This window comes from Tympanuchus pallidicinctus, unplaced genomic scaffold (assembly GCF_026119805.1).
Source record: "Tympanuchus pallidicinctus isolate F22 unplaced genomic scaffold, pur_lepc_1.0 scaffold29, whole genome shotgun sequence".
In the NCBI taxonomy this organism is placed as follows: domain Eukaryota; kingdom Metazoa; phylum Chordata; class Aves; order Galliformes; family Phasianidae; genus Tympanuchus; species Tympanuchus pallidicinctus.
The window spans coordinates 5,489,838-5,503,411 of record NW_026294746.1 but is presented as its reverse complement, the minus strand read 5'-3'; the positions used below and the strand labels follow the sequence as shown (position 1 = coordinate 5,503,411).

General features: G+C 47.9%; 2 protein-coding genes across 3 annotated transcripts in view; one reads left to right on the top strand and one right to left on the bottom strand.

Annotated features, from left to right (window-relative positions):
- The window catches only part of PLOD1 (procollagen-lysine,2-oxoglutarate 5-dioxygenase 1), a 29,212-nt gene that overhangs the window by 2,174 nt on the left and 13,464 nt on the right, over positions 1–13,574 (top strand). The window contains exons 3-4 of one of the 2 annotated variants that reach the window (XM_052691595.1): positions 1,299–1,403; positions 2,226–2,411. In XM_052691595.1, the coding sequence (XP_052547555.1) occupies positions 2,360–2,411 (52 nt within the window). In that variant the 5' untranslated portion in view covers positions 1,299–1,403; positions 2,226–2,359. Of the gene's footprint in view, positions 1–1,298; positions 1,404–2,225; positions 2,412–9,962; positions 10,195–13,574 lie in introns of those variants that run through there. The other variant, XM_052691594.1, reaches the window with a different exon arrangement.
- Positions 2,810–7,640, bottom strand: KIAA2013 (KIAA2013 ortholog). The gene is made up of 2 exons (XM_052691596.1): positions 6,572–7,640; positions 2,810–5,943 (listed from the first exon to the last, which is right to left on the bottom strand). The coding sequence occupies exons 1-2, from the start codon at positions 7,542–7,544 to the stop codon at positions 5,084–5,086; spliced, it is 1,833 nt and encodes a 610-aa protein (XP_052547556.1). The 5' UTR covers positions 7,545–7,640; the 3' UTR covers positions 2,810–5,083.

Below are 13,574 nucleotides of genomic sequence, written 5' to 3'. Positions count from 1 at the left end.
CATGTAATCTATAGCAGTTGTTTGTTTTCCCATTGCCTTGAAAATTCATCAGAATGTGTTTCCTGTATGAAAACATTAATGAGTTATTCTAACACTGAATAGTATGTGAGCAGTAATGCTATCTGATGTGTAATCAGACAGTGATAGACTTCACAGAATCACAGAATGGCCCAGGTTGGAAGGGACCCCAAGGATCATGAGCCTCCAACCCCCTGTCACATGCAGGGCCACCAACCTCCACACTTCATACCAGCCCAGGCTGCCCAGGGCCCCATCCAGCCTGGCCTTGAACACCTCCAGGGATGGACGGGGCATCCACAGCCTCTCTGGGCAGCTGTTCCAGCCCCTCACCACTCTCTCTGTAAAGAACTTCCCCCTGATATCCAACCTCAATCTTCCCTCCCTCAACTTAAATCCATTTCCCCTTGTCCTGCAGTTATTTACCCTTTCCAAGAGTTGATTCCCCTCCTGTTTGCAGGCTCTCTTTAGGTACTGAAGGCTGCAATGAGCTCACCCCACAGCCTTCTTTTCTCTAGGCTGAACAAGCCCAGCTCCCTCAGCCTGTCTTCATAGGGGAGGTGCTGCAGCCCCCTGATCATCTCTGTGGCTCCTCTGGACCCTCTCCAACAGCTCCCTGTCTTTCTTGTACTGGGGGCTCCAGACCTGGATGCAGTAGAGGGGGACAATCACCTCCCTGTCCCTGCTGGCCACCCCTCTTCTGACGGAGCTCAGGATCCCATTTGCTTTCCAAGCTGCAATGCACGCTGCTGGCTCATGTTCAGTTTTTCATCCATCAGGACCCCCAGGTCCTTCTCTGCAGGGCTGCTCTCAAGGAGCTCCTTCCAGTCTGTATGGATGCCTGGGATTCCTCCGGCCCAAGTGCCAAACCTTGCACTTTGCTCTATTGAATCTCATTATGTTCACCTGGACCCACCTTTCAAGTCTATTGAGGTCCCTCTGAATGGCATCCTTTCCTTTCACCCTTTTCCTTTTCCTTTTCCTTTTCCTTTTCCTTTTCCTTTCCTTTTCCTTTTCCTTTCACCGTGTCAACCACACCACTCAGCTTGGTGTCATCAGCAAATTGCTGAGGGCGCACTCGATTCCGTTGTCGACGTCATTGATAAAGATGTTAAAGAGATTTGAATCCCATCAGTGGGATTGGAATCATTTCCAGGCACCTCTTCAGACTTCAGTTGTTGTTTGATGATATGATTGCTTGAAATTTTGTTTGTCTGCTTTATTTTTTGACAGAATGGCAATGTATCTTCTTTCCTAGACCAAGTTGCATTGTGTTTCAGCATGCCATCCTTCCTCAGTAAAACCAACTGCAATTGCTTGGGAGCAGATGTTGCAAGGAGTACAGAGAACAAGCTGCCTGTGATGATGGAGGATGATGCAGCATGGTGAGCCAGGCTTTATTTCTTTTCTGTCCCTTCAGTTCTTAGATCAGTGGCACTTCCCTGGAAGCAAATGAGGTTTCTGTAGTACAGCAAATGGGCATTTTCATGGTGGAAGGCAGAAATATACAATCCTTTGCTGTTTCTTTTTCCCTCTCAAGAATGCGTTGTCCCACCAAAACAATGCTGTACGTGGTTGGACTGGATGATCTTGGAGGTCTTTCCCAACTTGGTGATTCTATTATATGAACAACAGTGCTTGAGCAAGTTGCATTCTGAACTTCGATTTGAATCAACCAAACTGTTCTAGCATTTTGGGTTTATTACGTGACAAAAACAAAAATCTGGATTAACCAACCATAGAATTGAGATTATAAAAAAACTGAAAAATCAGCAATTAATTCTCTCAACATCTAAATTTATACAATGAAACAACGTACTGTGCTTTCAGCTTCCATGCAGCTTTCTGTATACTGTTCTGCCACTCTCTCTTCATCAAATAACAATGAAAATTAAGTATAAAGCCTGGATGTCAATTACTATTTCAGTTTTCCTTCTTTGTGGGTATGGCATAAATATGGACTTGCTTGGGCTATTTTTTTTTTCCCCGAGCATTTTTACAATCTTTTCACAAGCAACCTTCTGCTACATTAGGGGAAACCCTTTTCTCTCTCATTTTTTCTTTTCCTCTTTGTAAAGGAATTCTGTTATTTCATTGCCTGGGGAGGAGTTTAATAAGAATCACATTTTTAATGGAGAACCCCCTCAAAACTTTTGTGCGTTGCTCCATTTCTGCTTTGTGTAACAATTGCTCATCATCTTTTCCAGATCTAGTCTGAATAGGCTGAAGTATCTTTCTTGGGCTCAGTGGACATCGTATGTTAGCAGCTCTGCTGTCGTACGTCAAAAACCTCATCCCAATACCATGATGGCTTTGGAAACAGCTCCTGTCTTCATGCTGGATGCTTCACAGAACCTACACAGCTCACGGGGCTTCAGTAAGAAAGAGCACAGGTACTTCCAGTGTGTTGTTAAAGCATAATAGCTAATAACTCTGTGTGATAATGTACAATTTATTAGGTAGTCCATTGGATGGATCCATGATCCATTTATGAGCGTTCTTCAAACCTAAGCTTGGTCTGCACACTTCCAGAAAGAACAATGTTACCTGGAGCCCAGGGAATGAAGATTAATGTTTCTGTTATTGTGCTTTCCATCTTCTGCCTTTAAAATTGCCTGTTTCCAGCTTGGACACATTTATATTTTGTTTCCTAAGCTGTATTTTTTTTTAAATCCAAGCACTTGTGTAGCTGATGTAATGTAAGGCTTGGATGTAATGTAAGGCTTGTCCTAACTGAGCAGAGAGCAAAGGAAGGGGAGCACAGAGACCAAATAAACCCACACTTCAGTGATCAGGTTAGATTCAGAAATATTTATTTAGAAACAACAGCTTTGGTATTTTAAAACCAAACAACCTTTAAACCACTAGAAAGTGAGATGTCTCCCCCCACAGCCAAAACAAATGAATGCACAAAGCCTCAGTATGTTCAGAAGAGGAAACCTGCAGATCAGCATTTTTAAGTCCAGAAAACAGTTTCTTTAAACTGATTTTGCACTCTACAATCATAAAGGCTGAAAAGACATTGCCTGCAATTAGATATCTACAGTTCAACTGACTGTCTCGTTACTGAACTGGAGGCAAAATTATTAACATCCTCCCCCACCCTCAAGCAATAAATTAAAAAACACCAGAAACGAAGTTATGCTGAAATTTTCTAGTTAATTTAACTCTACAAAGGGAATCATCATTCTTTATTTTCCTGTAAAATTAAAAAACAAATCAAAATATCAAAGGACTTGGTATATCTTCAAGTATTTTTACCAAATGGATTACTTTTAGGGAACTCAACAGCTTATAAGGAAAAAGAAAATGTCTGTTACACAAGATTCTGGGACAAACTCTTCAATAACCACATGTTCCAAGTCTCAGATTCCTTTCTTAACAAGGCACAAAAGGATTGTTGCTTTCAAAAGGTCCTTGTTCTCAGCTGAAAAATCATCAGATGTCTTGTGCAAATGGAGGCTGAAAGCAGGACTAAGTTCACTTGGACACTGGGAAATTCCCATTCAATTCATGAAATGGTGCTATTTCAACACCATCAATCTTGGTTACTGCTACAGAGGTTTTGAGCTCCAGCTAGCTTCCACTGCATCCTTCGTTTTGGAATTGAGTTCTGCACCATCTTCATTTTAAGTAGGTCTAATTAAGACAGACTTGTTTGCTATACACTGCAAAGCTTTTTGCAATATCAAGAAGGAAGAGGTGTGAAGTCAGCCCTGGTGAGTAGCTGTGAAGTTTCTCAGCATCTCAGAAAGTGTCAGGGACAGTTACCTGTTGTAATGACTAACAAGTAATTTTGTAAAAGGCAGACAGCAAATGTTGTAGATGACAAAGGCAACAAGATAGCAGTTAAAAAAAAAAACAAAAAAACACCATTTTATAATGTCAAGGGTACATTTCAGGATGTGTGGCAGGATGAAGCTGTGTAATTCAAATTACTTCCCCACCACTTCTTCCTTTTGCACTAAAGTTTCACCATGGTCATATGCTTCTAATTGCAGCTGGCTTTGATATAAATATCTATTCTACCTCTTCCATGTTAGCTTGTTTAGCCAGAAACACCATCCCTCTCATTCATCAATAGATGGCTGGTATTCAGACCTGCCTGGGATCAGGCCTGATCTGAACACTGCAAAGCCCGTGAGCTTACAGGAAAACGACCAGCTGAGCTGACACCCATCAGATTGTTGACTGTCCCCTCCCATCCAACTGCAACTATCCAAAATTCTATGTTACGATTTGGAAAAACAGGGCATTCCAAAGCCAGGCCTTCTCCTCTGACAGCTCTATTATGCAGTCCTGATGTTTCGTTCCTGCTTTATACCAACACACATCCAGAAAATACCAGTCCTAAGAGCAGAAATCACTTCAGTGTCTATTCTGGACTAAGGTTTTGCTAGTGACCAGGCTTTCTAGGCTACTCAAAACAGGAATTTCAAATCTTTTACACCAAAGTGGGAGATGCTTGAAGTCAGAACCTCCAACTCACGGTAAAAGCACTCAGCACCCTTCTTAAAGCAGCTAGTATGTCATCTGAATGGGAGAAACCCTCAAAATGATGGTGCTAATGTGGCATGATGGAGTACTGCACAGTGTCTATGTATTTGTAAATGTTAACCAGTAGTCCCAACAGGTCAGCACCTTGACCTAAGAGCACTAGCTTCCATCTGTGTGTTCTCATTTGACAAGTCACACATTGAAAGCAGGCAGACAAGCATGCACATCTCACACACAGCAGTAATTGGCAGCTCTTGCTTAAGTATTCCCTTATTGTTTAATAAGGAACATATCTGGTGACACAGCTGCTGTGGGAAAAGGACAAAAAAGCTGCATCTGCCTTAATCTGCAGCCTTAGGAATGTTTAATGACTGACAATGGATTTCTCTCTGCAATATTTGTGAGCCCTACCACTCCAATCCCTGTTCTAACACTACTGCATGCAAGATGCCATAGATCACTTGTTGCAAGAGAGACTGAAAATCCTCATAATCTGAGAGACTCCCTAGGCACAGTTGACAAAAACAGGCTGACAGCACTCAGAGGAAGGCAGCCAAAAGCAGCAGCCTTACACCTTACTCCTGAAGAGAGGCTTGGCTCCTGGCCCACAATATTCATTGTAGATGAGCTTGAACAGAAACAGATGAAACAGTGTGATTAAGGATGCCACGCTGAACCAGAACAGGAAGGGTAAACCTGGGTACTGCTTAGCCATGTGTTCCTCGTGAGCCAGAATAGCTTTCAGATGGAGTGTGTGTCTCAGGTCCTGCAAGTGGACCAAATCTGTCGATATATAAAGTAGTGGCGTGATGGGCTGAGTCACCATGACTGGGAACGTATGGCCTCGTGCCTCTGAGGTCAGCTCTACGGGCTCATTCATACAGCCTGCTTCACACGCATACAGTCTGACTGGCTTGTCTTGGAATTTCACAGACACGTGCAAGAAGGGCTTTCCTTCCGCATCCAGCAGAACGGCTAAGTTAATCAAATCCTTGTTGTAATGGATCCCACGTAAGGAATAGCTGTTGTGAAGTACATCAGGGTCAGCCTGAAACTGAAGATGGTTTTCTGTGAACTGCAGACCTCCAAAACTGAGCACCATGCCTTGCATAAGCCCGTGGACTCCGGCTGCCACGAGAGCCTTACAACCCCGCTTCTGGAGGGTCAGCTTCCACAGGTCTGAGAGCTGCAAGACCTGGGGCACGCTGGTCAGCTTTGCTGGCCACAGGTTCTCTGCATGCATGGTTGCGTGGCCGCTGAAGCAATGGTCAGCATAGTTCAAGCTGGCTTCCATTTTTTCTCTGTCTTCACTGCTAATGAGTGGATCTAGCAGAGGAGCTGGCATGCTTGAAAGCATGTAGTAGAGAGTCATGTTAACAGTCTCACTGGATGGTGTATGTGAATCTGTGATCTTCCTCATTTCAATCCCTGCAATAAATGGCAATAACCAAGAGTCAAAGGATCATACGTGAATACGACATTTACCACAAGAAAAATTTCAAAGGGACATCTATCACTATTAACATCTATTACTGGCTGTAAAATACAAAGCCCTGCATTATCTGGGCAGCCATTCTTTTATTCAAGGCCATGAAAATCTTTTAAGAGCATCCCTGAAGTAACAACACAACAGTCCTCAACTTTCATGGAGAATTTTACAGAAGTATAAAGATAGTCCTTTATGCTGCAACTGGAGGTCAGCTCCATTCCCATCTTGCAGCTGGCATGCTAGGCAAATCAGTGAAGTCCCTACAGACATGAAAGCCAGTGCATCCAGAATTATAGTGGGAAACATCATTTTTTTTTATGCAGTGAGGATGACTCCACTTTTCTAAGTGGAATCACAAAATAGCCTGAGTTGGAAGAGACTCAAAAGGATCGTGGAGTCCAACTCCTGGCTCCACCTGGGACCATCCAAAAATCAAACTTTAGATTCCAAACTTAGAATGCTGTTTTATTTTCCCAGTGTCTCTGGAGGCCTTACAGGAACCAGCTCACCATGCATTCAGCTCCTCTCTAAAGCAACTGTTTGGAGGTTGAGGATCACTTTCCTTACCTGAAATGAACAGGTCTGACCAGGTCTGCTGGTGCTCCTGGAAAAGATCTTCCACCCCCATCTGCATCACCTCCAGCATCTCCTTCTTGGCCGACTCCCTCAGCTTGCTGAAAGTCTCCTCCAGCCTGGAGACCTCGATGGGCTCCGAAGTGTACACCACAGACCACACGGTTTCATCAAAGGTAGACTTGGGTGCCACCTGCACCCGGCTCACAAGCTTCTTAGCAGCCACCACCATGAGCACCACCTTGGGACTGCCAGGCAGTAGCAGACGGCCGGAGGAAAGCAGGAACTGCCGCTCCTCCACCTTCTCCAAGCTGGTAGCAAAGCGGGCGCTCAGCGAAGGTGCCGAAGCCGGGGCCGAGGCCTCGAAGGTGGCCACCCGCTCGGTAGGGTTGGCGATGCGGATGCGCTGCAGGTAGAGATGCGGCCGGCTCCGATGGGCCACCACCTCCTCCCGCACCGTCACGCACTCCCCGGCACCTCCGGGCCCGGCGCCCGTCTGCACGCAGCGCACTCTCCGCACGGCCCCGTCCCGCAGCGCCGCCTGCGCCGCTCGCGCCTCTCCACGCCCTCCCAGTGCCCTCAGCCGCACCAGCGCCGGGTACTCGGTGGGAAGCGCCGGGCCTCCACCAGACCCCGCCGCCGACACCCAAAGGCGGCCGGCGGCTACGTCCAGCAGCAGGAAGCCGTTACCCGCCAGCGCCAGGCCCGGCCCGTCGCCGGCCTCGTCCTCCGGCAGCGGCAGCGCATCGCCGCGCTCTGCCTGAGCCCGCCAGGGGCCAGCGGCCGCCTGCAAGCAGAGGGCGGCGGCGCCGCGGGGCTCCGCTCCCCGCCCGGCTCCGTGCCGCGCCCTCCCGGCCCCCAGGTACCAGTAGGCGACGAGCAGGAGGAGCAGCAGCAGCAGCAGCCGCCGTGCCCAGCTGCTGGACAGCAGCCCCGGCAGCCCCTTCAGCCGCTGCTGCAGCCACATGAGCGGCAGCGGCGGGGCGGGAGACCCGTCCCGGCCCGGCCTCGGCGCCCCAGCGGCCGCTCCCCGGCCCTTCACGCCGCCATTGCAGCCGGCCGGAAGTGCCGCGCCGTACGACAGCCCCGCCGCGCTCGGCGGCGCTTTGCGACAGTTGTGGCGTCGCGCCTTCTGCTCAGCCTTTGGCGGGCGGCCCGGCCCCGCCTCACGGAGCGGCCCGCGGGCGGGTTGGCGCGGTGACTCGGCTCCGTTCAGCACAGGCGCCGTGTCTGTAGTTAATCCAGTGATGGAAGCAGCCCGGAGCGGGCCTGAGGCAATTTTCCGTCATATTAGTGATTCCCGTTAGCACAACGGAGCCCGATGCGGGACAGCGCGTTGTGTCCCAGCCACGTTTTCTGCCCTGTGCGGGATGCGGGACGGTTGGCGCAGTGCTGCGACCCGCAGGGATCATCGAGTCCAAGGGTGCGATTTGGGCTGTCGTGGAGCTTTACGGCAGCAAACGGGGTCTGCATGATGCCTTGTGCCATCCCTGCTTCCTCCAGCAGCAAGGAGTTTCCTGTCTGCTCCTACAGATGTGTGCACAACGGGCCAGGGGAAACTTTGGACTCCAGCACAGCCCTCAGAGACAGTAGCAAACCCTGCAGAAACCCTGCGAGCTGAAACGAAGTGTGAAATTCCTGCCTGGCTCAGCACAGCAAAGGAGAACAGAGCGTTTCCCAACTCTCTGCCAATAAGATGTTTGGTTTTTTTAGGTTAAGGATGTTTTTTTTTGGGGGGGGGGGGGGGGGAGATGGGGAGTGGCACACTGTAATGGGTGAGATCTGTCACATATACAGAGGTTGGGTGTGTTGTGAGTCTGCCTTAAAAGCTGAGCTCCCTTGGGCTGTTAGGAAGTTGCAGCTCTGCGCAGAGCACGTGTTGCACGTACTCACAGGAACATCTGCACTGGCAGCTGCTTCTGTTTAAAAAGACAGGCACCGACTTCAGCCTGAGCACACAGAGCAGTGCAAGCATAGAAGGAGGGAAGAAGTGTGCTTGCTGGGTTGGTGTGGCTGCAGAATGCAAACAAAGCTATCAAATAGGGCCAGACAGAGGACAGTGGTGTTAATGATGCACTCATGACTCCTAGCCTGCAAAATGGCTTTAATTTTAGAACAGAGAGATTGAACAGCCTTCAATGAGAAATATAATATTCCTACAACTCTATAGCCTGAGTCACAGCACTTTGTCTGAGCTTGGAATTTAAGAGCTGAACACCTCTGCTGTGGCTCCCACCTTAGATTGTAGAGAATGCTGAAGATTGATCAAGAACTTTTTTTCAGGGCTTCCAAAGTACAGCAGAAATCTAAAGTGGAAGTGATTTATTTTATTTTTTTCAGTTAGCAAAACTGGCAGCATTGAAAAAGGAAGTTTCTTGAAATCGCCATCTTAGGGAGAACTAGTATTTCCTTGGGTTGTTGCCTGCAGTTCATCAATTGAGCTTCAGAACTGCTGCGTTTTCGGGCAATTAGGAGGGAATTCCTACTTTGGGGAGAGGGAGTGGAAACGAGTGCTTGGAAGACAATCAAGACTATTCTCAGTGAGCAAATAAATAAAAGCGGGTATTCTTTGTGAGGAAGCATGGAGAATAACAGCTGCAGTGTGTTCCTTGTAACTGAGACAATGCCTACCAAATGCTCTTATGCTTCTGTGTGTGTGTTTCCAGCTTCTATGTGTGTGTTTCCTTCCCCGAGTCCAGCTGATATGAGGGCTTGCACCACAGCAGGGTTTCCCTGCACCGAGCCATACGTTCACTGCAATATAAAAATGACCATGAACCCTTCTTTTAAAGATGATTATCGTTTTATAAGGTGGATTCATTTTGCCTGTTCTCAAAGTTAGGCAAAATAAACTAGGAAATGAAGCGTGGGTAAATCATCGGGGATGCAACAAGAAATCCCAGCACGAGGAGAGTGAAATGTAAGAGAAGGAAGTAGATGCAGTTGGAGAAAAGCAGCATGGCAAATCACAGCAGCAGATTTTGTACTCCAGAAGGAAACGGATGAGATGCCAGATGAAAGGAGGGCATTTAGTAACGGCTTCCAGTGCCCCGAGCTGTGCCTAATTTCTGCAGTGCATTTTTTTAACGCTTAATGACTGCGTGAAGCTCAGCCCAGCACAGACTGAAGCCTGCCCAACATCAGCTCCCGCTTCCCCGCGCTGGCTGAACGTGTTTCATTAACGCTTACTGCACTCGGTTGCCGCACGGCTGAGCAGCGCTCCGCGAACCCCACGAGAAATCAGCGCGGCTGCACGACCCGCATTGCTCTCGCTTCGCACAGCCCTCGGCCCCAGCGCTTCCTGCTGCCTCTCCCGGCTCCGGCCCAGCTGCCTCCGCGCCTCTTGCGGGGGCTGGAGCGGGGAGGAGGAGCCGCTTCACTTCCCCCCCCCGTCCCCGCCGGGCGGGTCTGGTGCGTGGCAAAGGCTCCGGCTGGGTCTGTGCGCAGCGGGGCAGAGCCTGAAAGCCGTCCCGTAGGCAGCGCCCGCGGTCGGTGTCGGTTTCCGTAGTGGGATCCAGGCGGGGAAGTCGCCTCCATGGTGCCCCCGGCGGTGCTGCTGCCCTGGGTGGTGCTGCCGCTGCTCGGGGTGCAGGGTGGCGGCGGCTCTAAGCAGGAAGGTAAGGGGAAAGGGGGACTGCGGGTCGGAGCGGGCTGCACGGGGAGCTGGAGGCCGGGCTGGTGGCGGGGCAGCCCTGCTGGTGGTGCCGGTACCTCCCGCAGCTTCCCAGGGCAGCTCAGAGGCATTGCCAATGTTTACTGCGTTATCTGAGTTCCTGGGTGGCACCCAGAGCTTGGTGCTGAGCCCTGAGCACCAGCTGCGGTGGGTGCTGTCTGCACGTGCTTCCTGGGTGCCTCAGTTACCAGACAGGCACTGGCTGCTCGGAATTGTGTGAGGAGAGCCTAGAATAACATTTCGGGTTGATAAAGTCCCGTGGTTGCATGCCAGCTGGGTCAGCCCTTGCTGCTTTTGAACTTAACAGGTCAAAAATTAGGCAGCGGAGCATTTTGATCCTTAGACTGGCCGTGAGAACCCTGAGATCTCACCATGAGATCTGCGGTGCTCCTAAAACATCCTTGTATCCATCCGTGTGCACGCTCTGAGGAGTAATTGGTACAACAGTGGGGAATTAGGGAAGCCATTGAGAGTCAGCCAGACTGACAAAGAGATTCACACATTGTCACTCTGCCAAGATGTTTGGATAATTATCTCTGTCTTCATTAGAGAAGTGGCAGTGAAGAGGAGATTTCATCTTGTTACCTAGAATATTTCCCTTAATGTGTTTAACATGAACCCCTGGAGGGCTGGGAGTACTGTAGCTGTACCAGCACAATGCAAGCAGTGTCACTGCAGCAGTTAGGATAAATGTTAGCCAAACGCAAGTGAGAAATGCGTCCTGGTGTCATCCTGCTTTCCCTCCACACCTCAGGCATCTGGGCTTTTAGCAAGTTCTTGGAACACACCGCTATTAAATGGGGTGCTGGGAATAGATAGTGAGGTGTGTTGTTTAGGAAGAAAGCATTGGAATTTCTTGTTTTCTGATGGGTTCAGAAAAAATGCCTTGCCATGTCTGTGCCTCAGCTTCCCCAGAGCAATGCGAGAATAGTGATACCTGTCTTCTCCCTGATAAGTTTTTTTAAATCTCTTCAGAAGCTTCTATTTGTAGTTTTCAGTTGGACTGTTACCTAAAAACTTTGGGAAATGGATATTTCATGAAATTGTGCACTTGGTTTTTCTATTTGATCCCAGTGCTAAAAGTATTTTCTTGGACACCATCTTTACAGAAAGCTGCACAATGAGTTTTCATGAAGCGTAGCCTGGGGACAAACTCATTCCATGTCCTGAACTGCAGCTGTGCTCTCCCTGTAGAGTCAGGGCAGAAATAAACAACTGTACAGTTTCTTGTCGCTGAACTCGTCGCTCATTTTTGCTAAGCTTGTAAAACTCAGAAGCCCACCCCAATCATTTCACAGTGATCTCGATATCAGACTTTCCTTACTAAGACTTTGTTCCTTTGGAATGATTAGCATCTGTAGTGCTCAAACAACCGAAGTGGCGAATGTCCTTTGTTATCCTTTTACGGATGGCAAAGTAGAGGGACAGCAAGACTGGTTCCTTGTTGTAGTGTCGTACAGTCCAGCTGCCCCGCTTCCTAGTCCAGCACATCCTTCCTTGAACCACACCGTGTTTGTATTTTGCAGTTGTACCATTATTAAATGTATTTCTAATTGTCAGTATGTCCTGAAAAGTCTTTGGGTGCAGCTTAACAGAATAGGTGCCACTTCTGGGTGTGAAAATTAACTGTTATGTGGAAAACGGGGAAGCACGGGGCTGCTTTTTGGAGGTTTCAAAGTCCCTCTATGTGATGGTAGAACGAAAAGGGCTCGCTCTGTCTGAGGTCAGCTGCACCAAAATCATTAGGAAAGAGAAAAAAGGGTTAAATGAGTAGGAGTGGAGGCAGCATAGCTCAGCACAGCGCCTCAAACACTGGGCTGAAGGAATGTCTCTTGGGATGGAAAACTTTTGCTACTGCAGAGATTTCTCAGAAGAGAAACTGAGCTGAATGTCTCTTCGAGTCCTACCCCCAGAACAGCAAGGAGAAGGGGATCTGTAACTAGGAGCAGAGGGTAGCAGAGACTGTGCTGGCTCTCCATGCACCAGTGGCTTCACATGCTGCACAGCAAAACCTTTTCTGTCTTAGAAATACGACACCGCTTCCTGTGCATCCAGGGGAGCTTTCTGCTCCGGCTTCTGCTCCAGCAAACTTTTGGCACTGCTGTTGAGCAACATATAAGCACTTGGTTGCTTTCTGGTGTGGTGGCACAAAAAATACATTATTGGTTTATTTAATTGGAAGTACCTGAGCGTTTAGGCCAAACTAATTACGTGGCAGTCAGGCTGTTTTCTGCTATCCCGTGATACGCTTTCTCCTCTCCTTTCAGGTCTGATGTTTGTCTTGACATTCCTTTTTGACAAGCCTGCATTTGCTCCTCTCCTCGTTGGCACTGTGAGAGACTTTCTCAGAAACTGCAAGCTCAGAGCTAGTAAAGCTGCTGTGGTTTTCTTCATGCCATCATGTAGCTAGAAACGCCAATGGCTTTAACACATTCCCCAAGGAAATACATATTTTACTCATTTATTTGCACCCTGTGACTGAGCAGGGCGTGTAGAACTGCAGTGTGCTGCAGGAGCTGAATTAGGAATGCACTTCATACAGCTAAAAATCTGCCTTTAAAGTTGTGCTTATGCAAGATTCGTTTTCTTTTATCACTCCCTTTGTGCATAGACAACTAAAGAGATGCAGTCAGATCTGACCTCACTTTGACTGTTCTCCGTCTCTCTGTGTTCTGATGCAGGTAAAAGGTTTTAGGAATTTCTTTGGGACTGTTCTCTTTCATCCTAATCATCAGTTTCTACCTTGTTTTTAACTTTTGCTGACTTTGTCAGGTCTGTCCAGGATCCTTGTTGGATCCTTCCTCTCTAAGGTCAGTCAGTATCAGTTTGGGTGCACTGGTTCATCTGGTAGATCCATTGAAAAGATCATCATTCCAAGAGAAGCCCTCTCAAGCCAAGAAAACAGAATTTCAGAATTTCTTAGTATTCTCTGATGTTAAAATCAGATGGTCAGGATTCATATTCAAACACTGTTGCCAGCGCCTATACAAATTCCTGCTTAAGTAAAAGTATTGAGATGAAATACAGCATTTAGTCATTACAATTAAGAAGCGAGGGCCTCTGCAAAAAATCAAATTTCAGTGGTACGCTGGAGAAACTTTTGGAAGAGAACTTTAGGATTTAGCTTTGTCATTTCTAAGGGACTGGAAATGAGACAAATTTGGGAGGAGAATGTAGATGAAAGCGATGGCAGAATTAAATTCATTTTATGAAAAAAATCTGGAAAATGCCTCTGGAGTGCAGTAAGAAACTGGAACAGCCACAGGAGGGGGAATAATGACACTCAGCAGAACTTTGGTTTTTCTGTACCCAGTCAATGCTGAC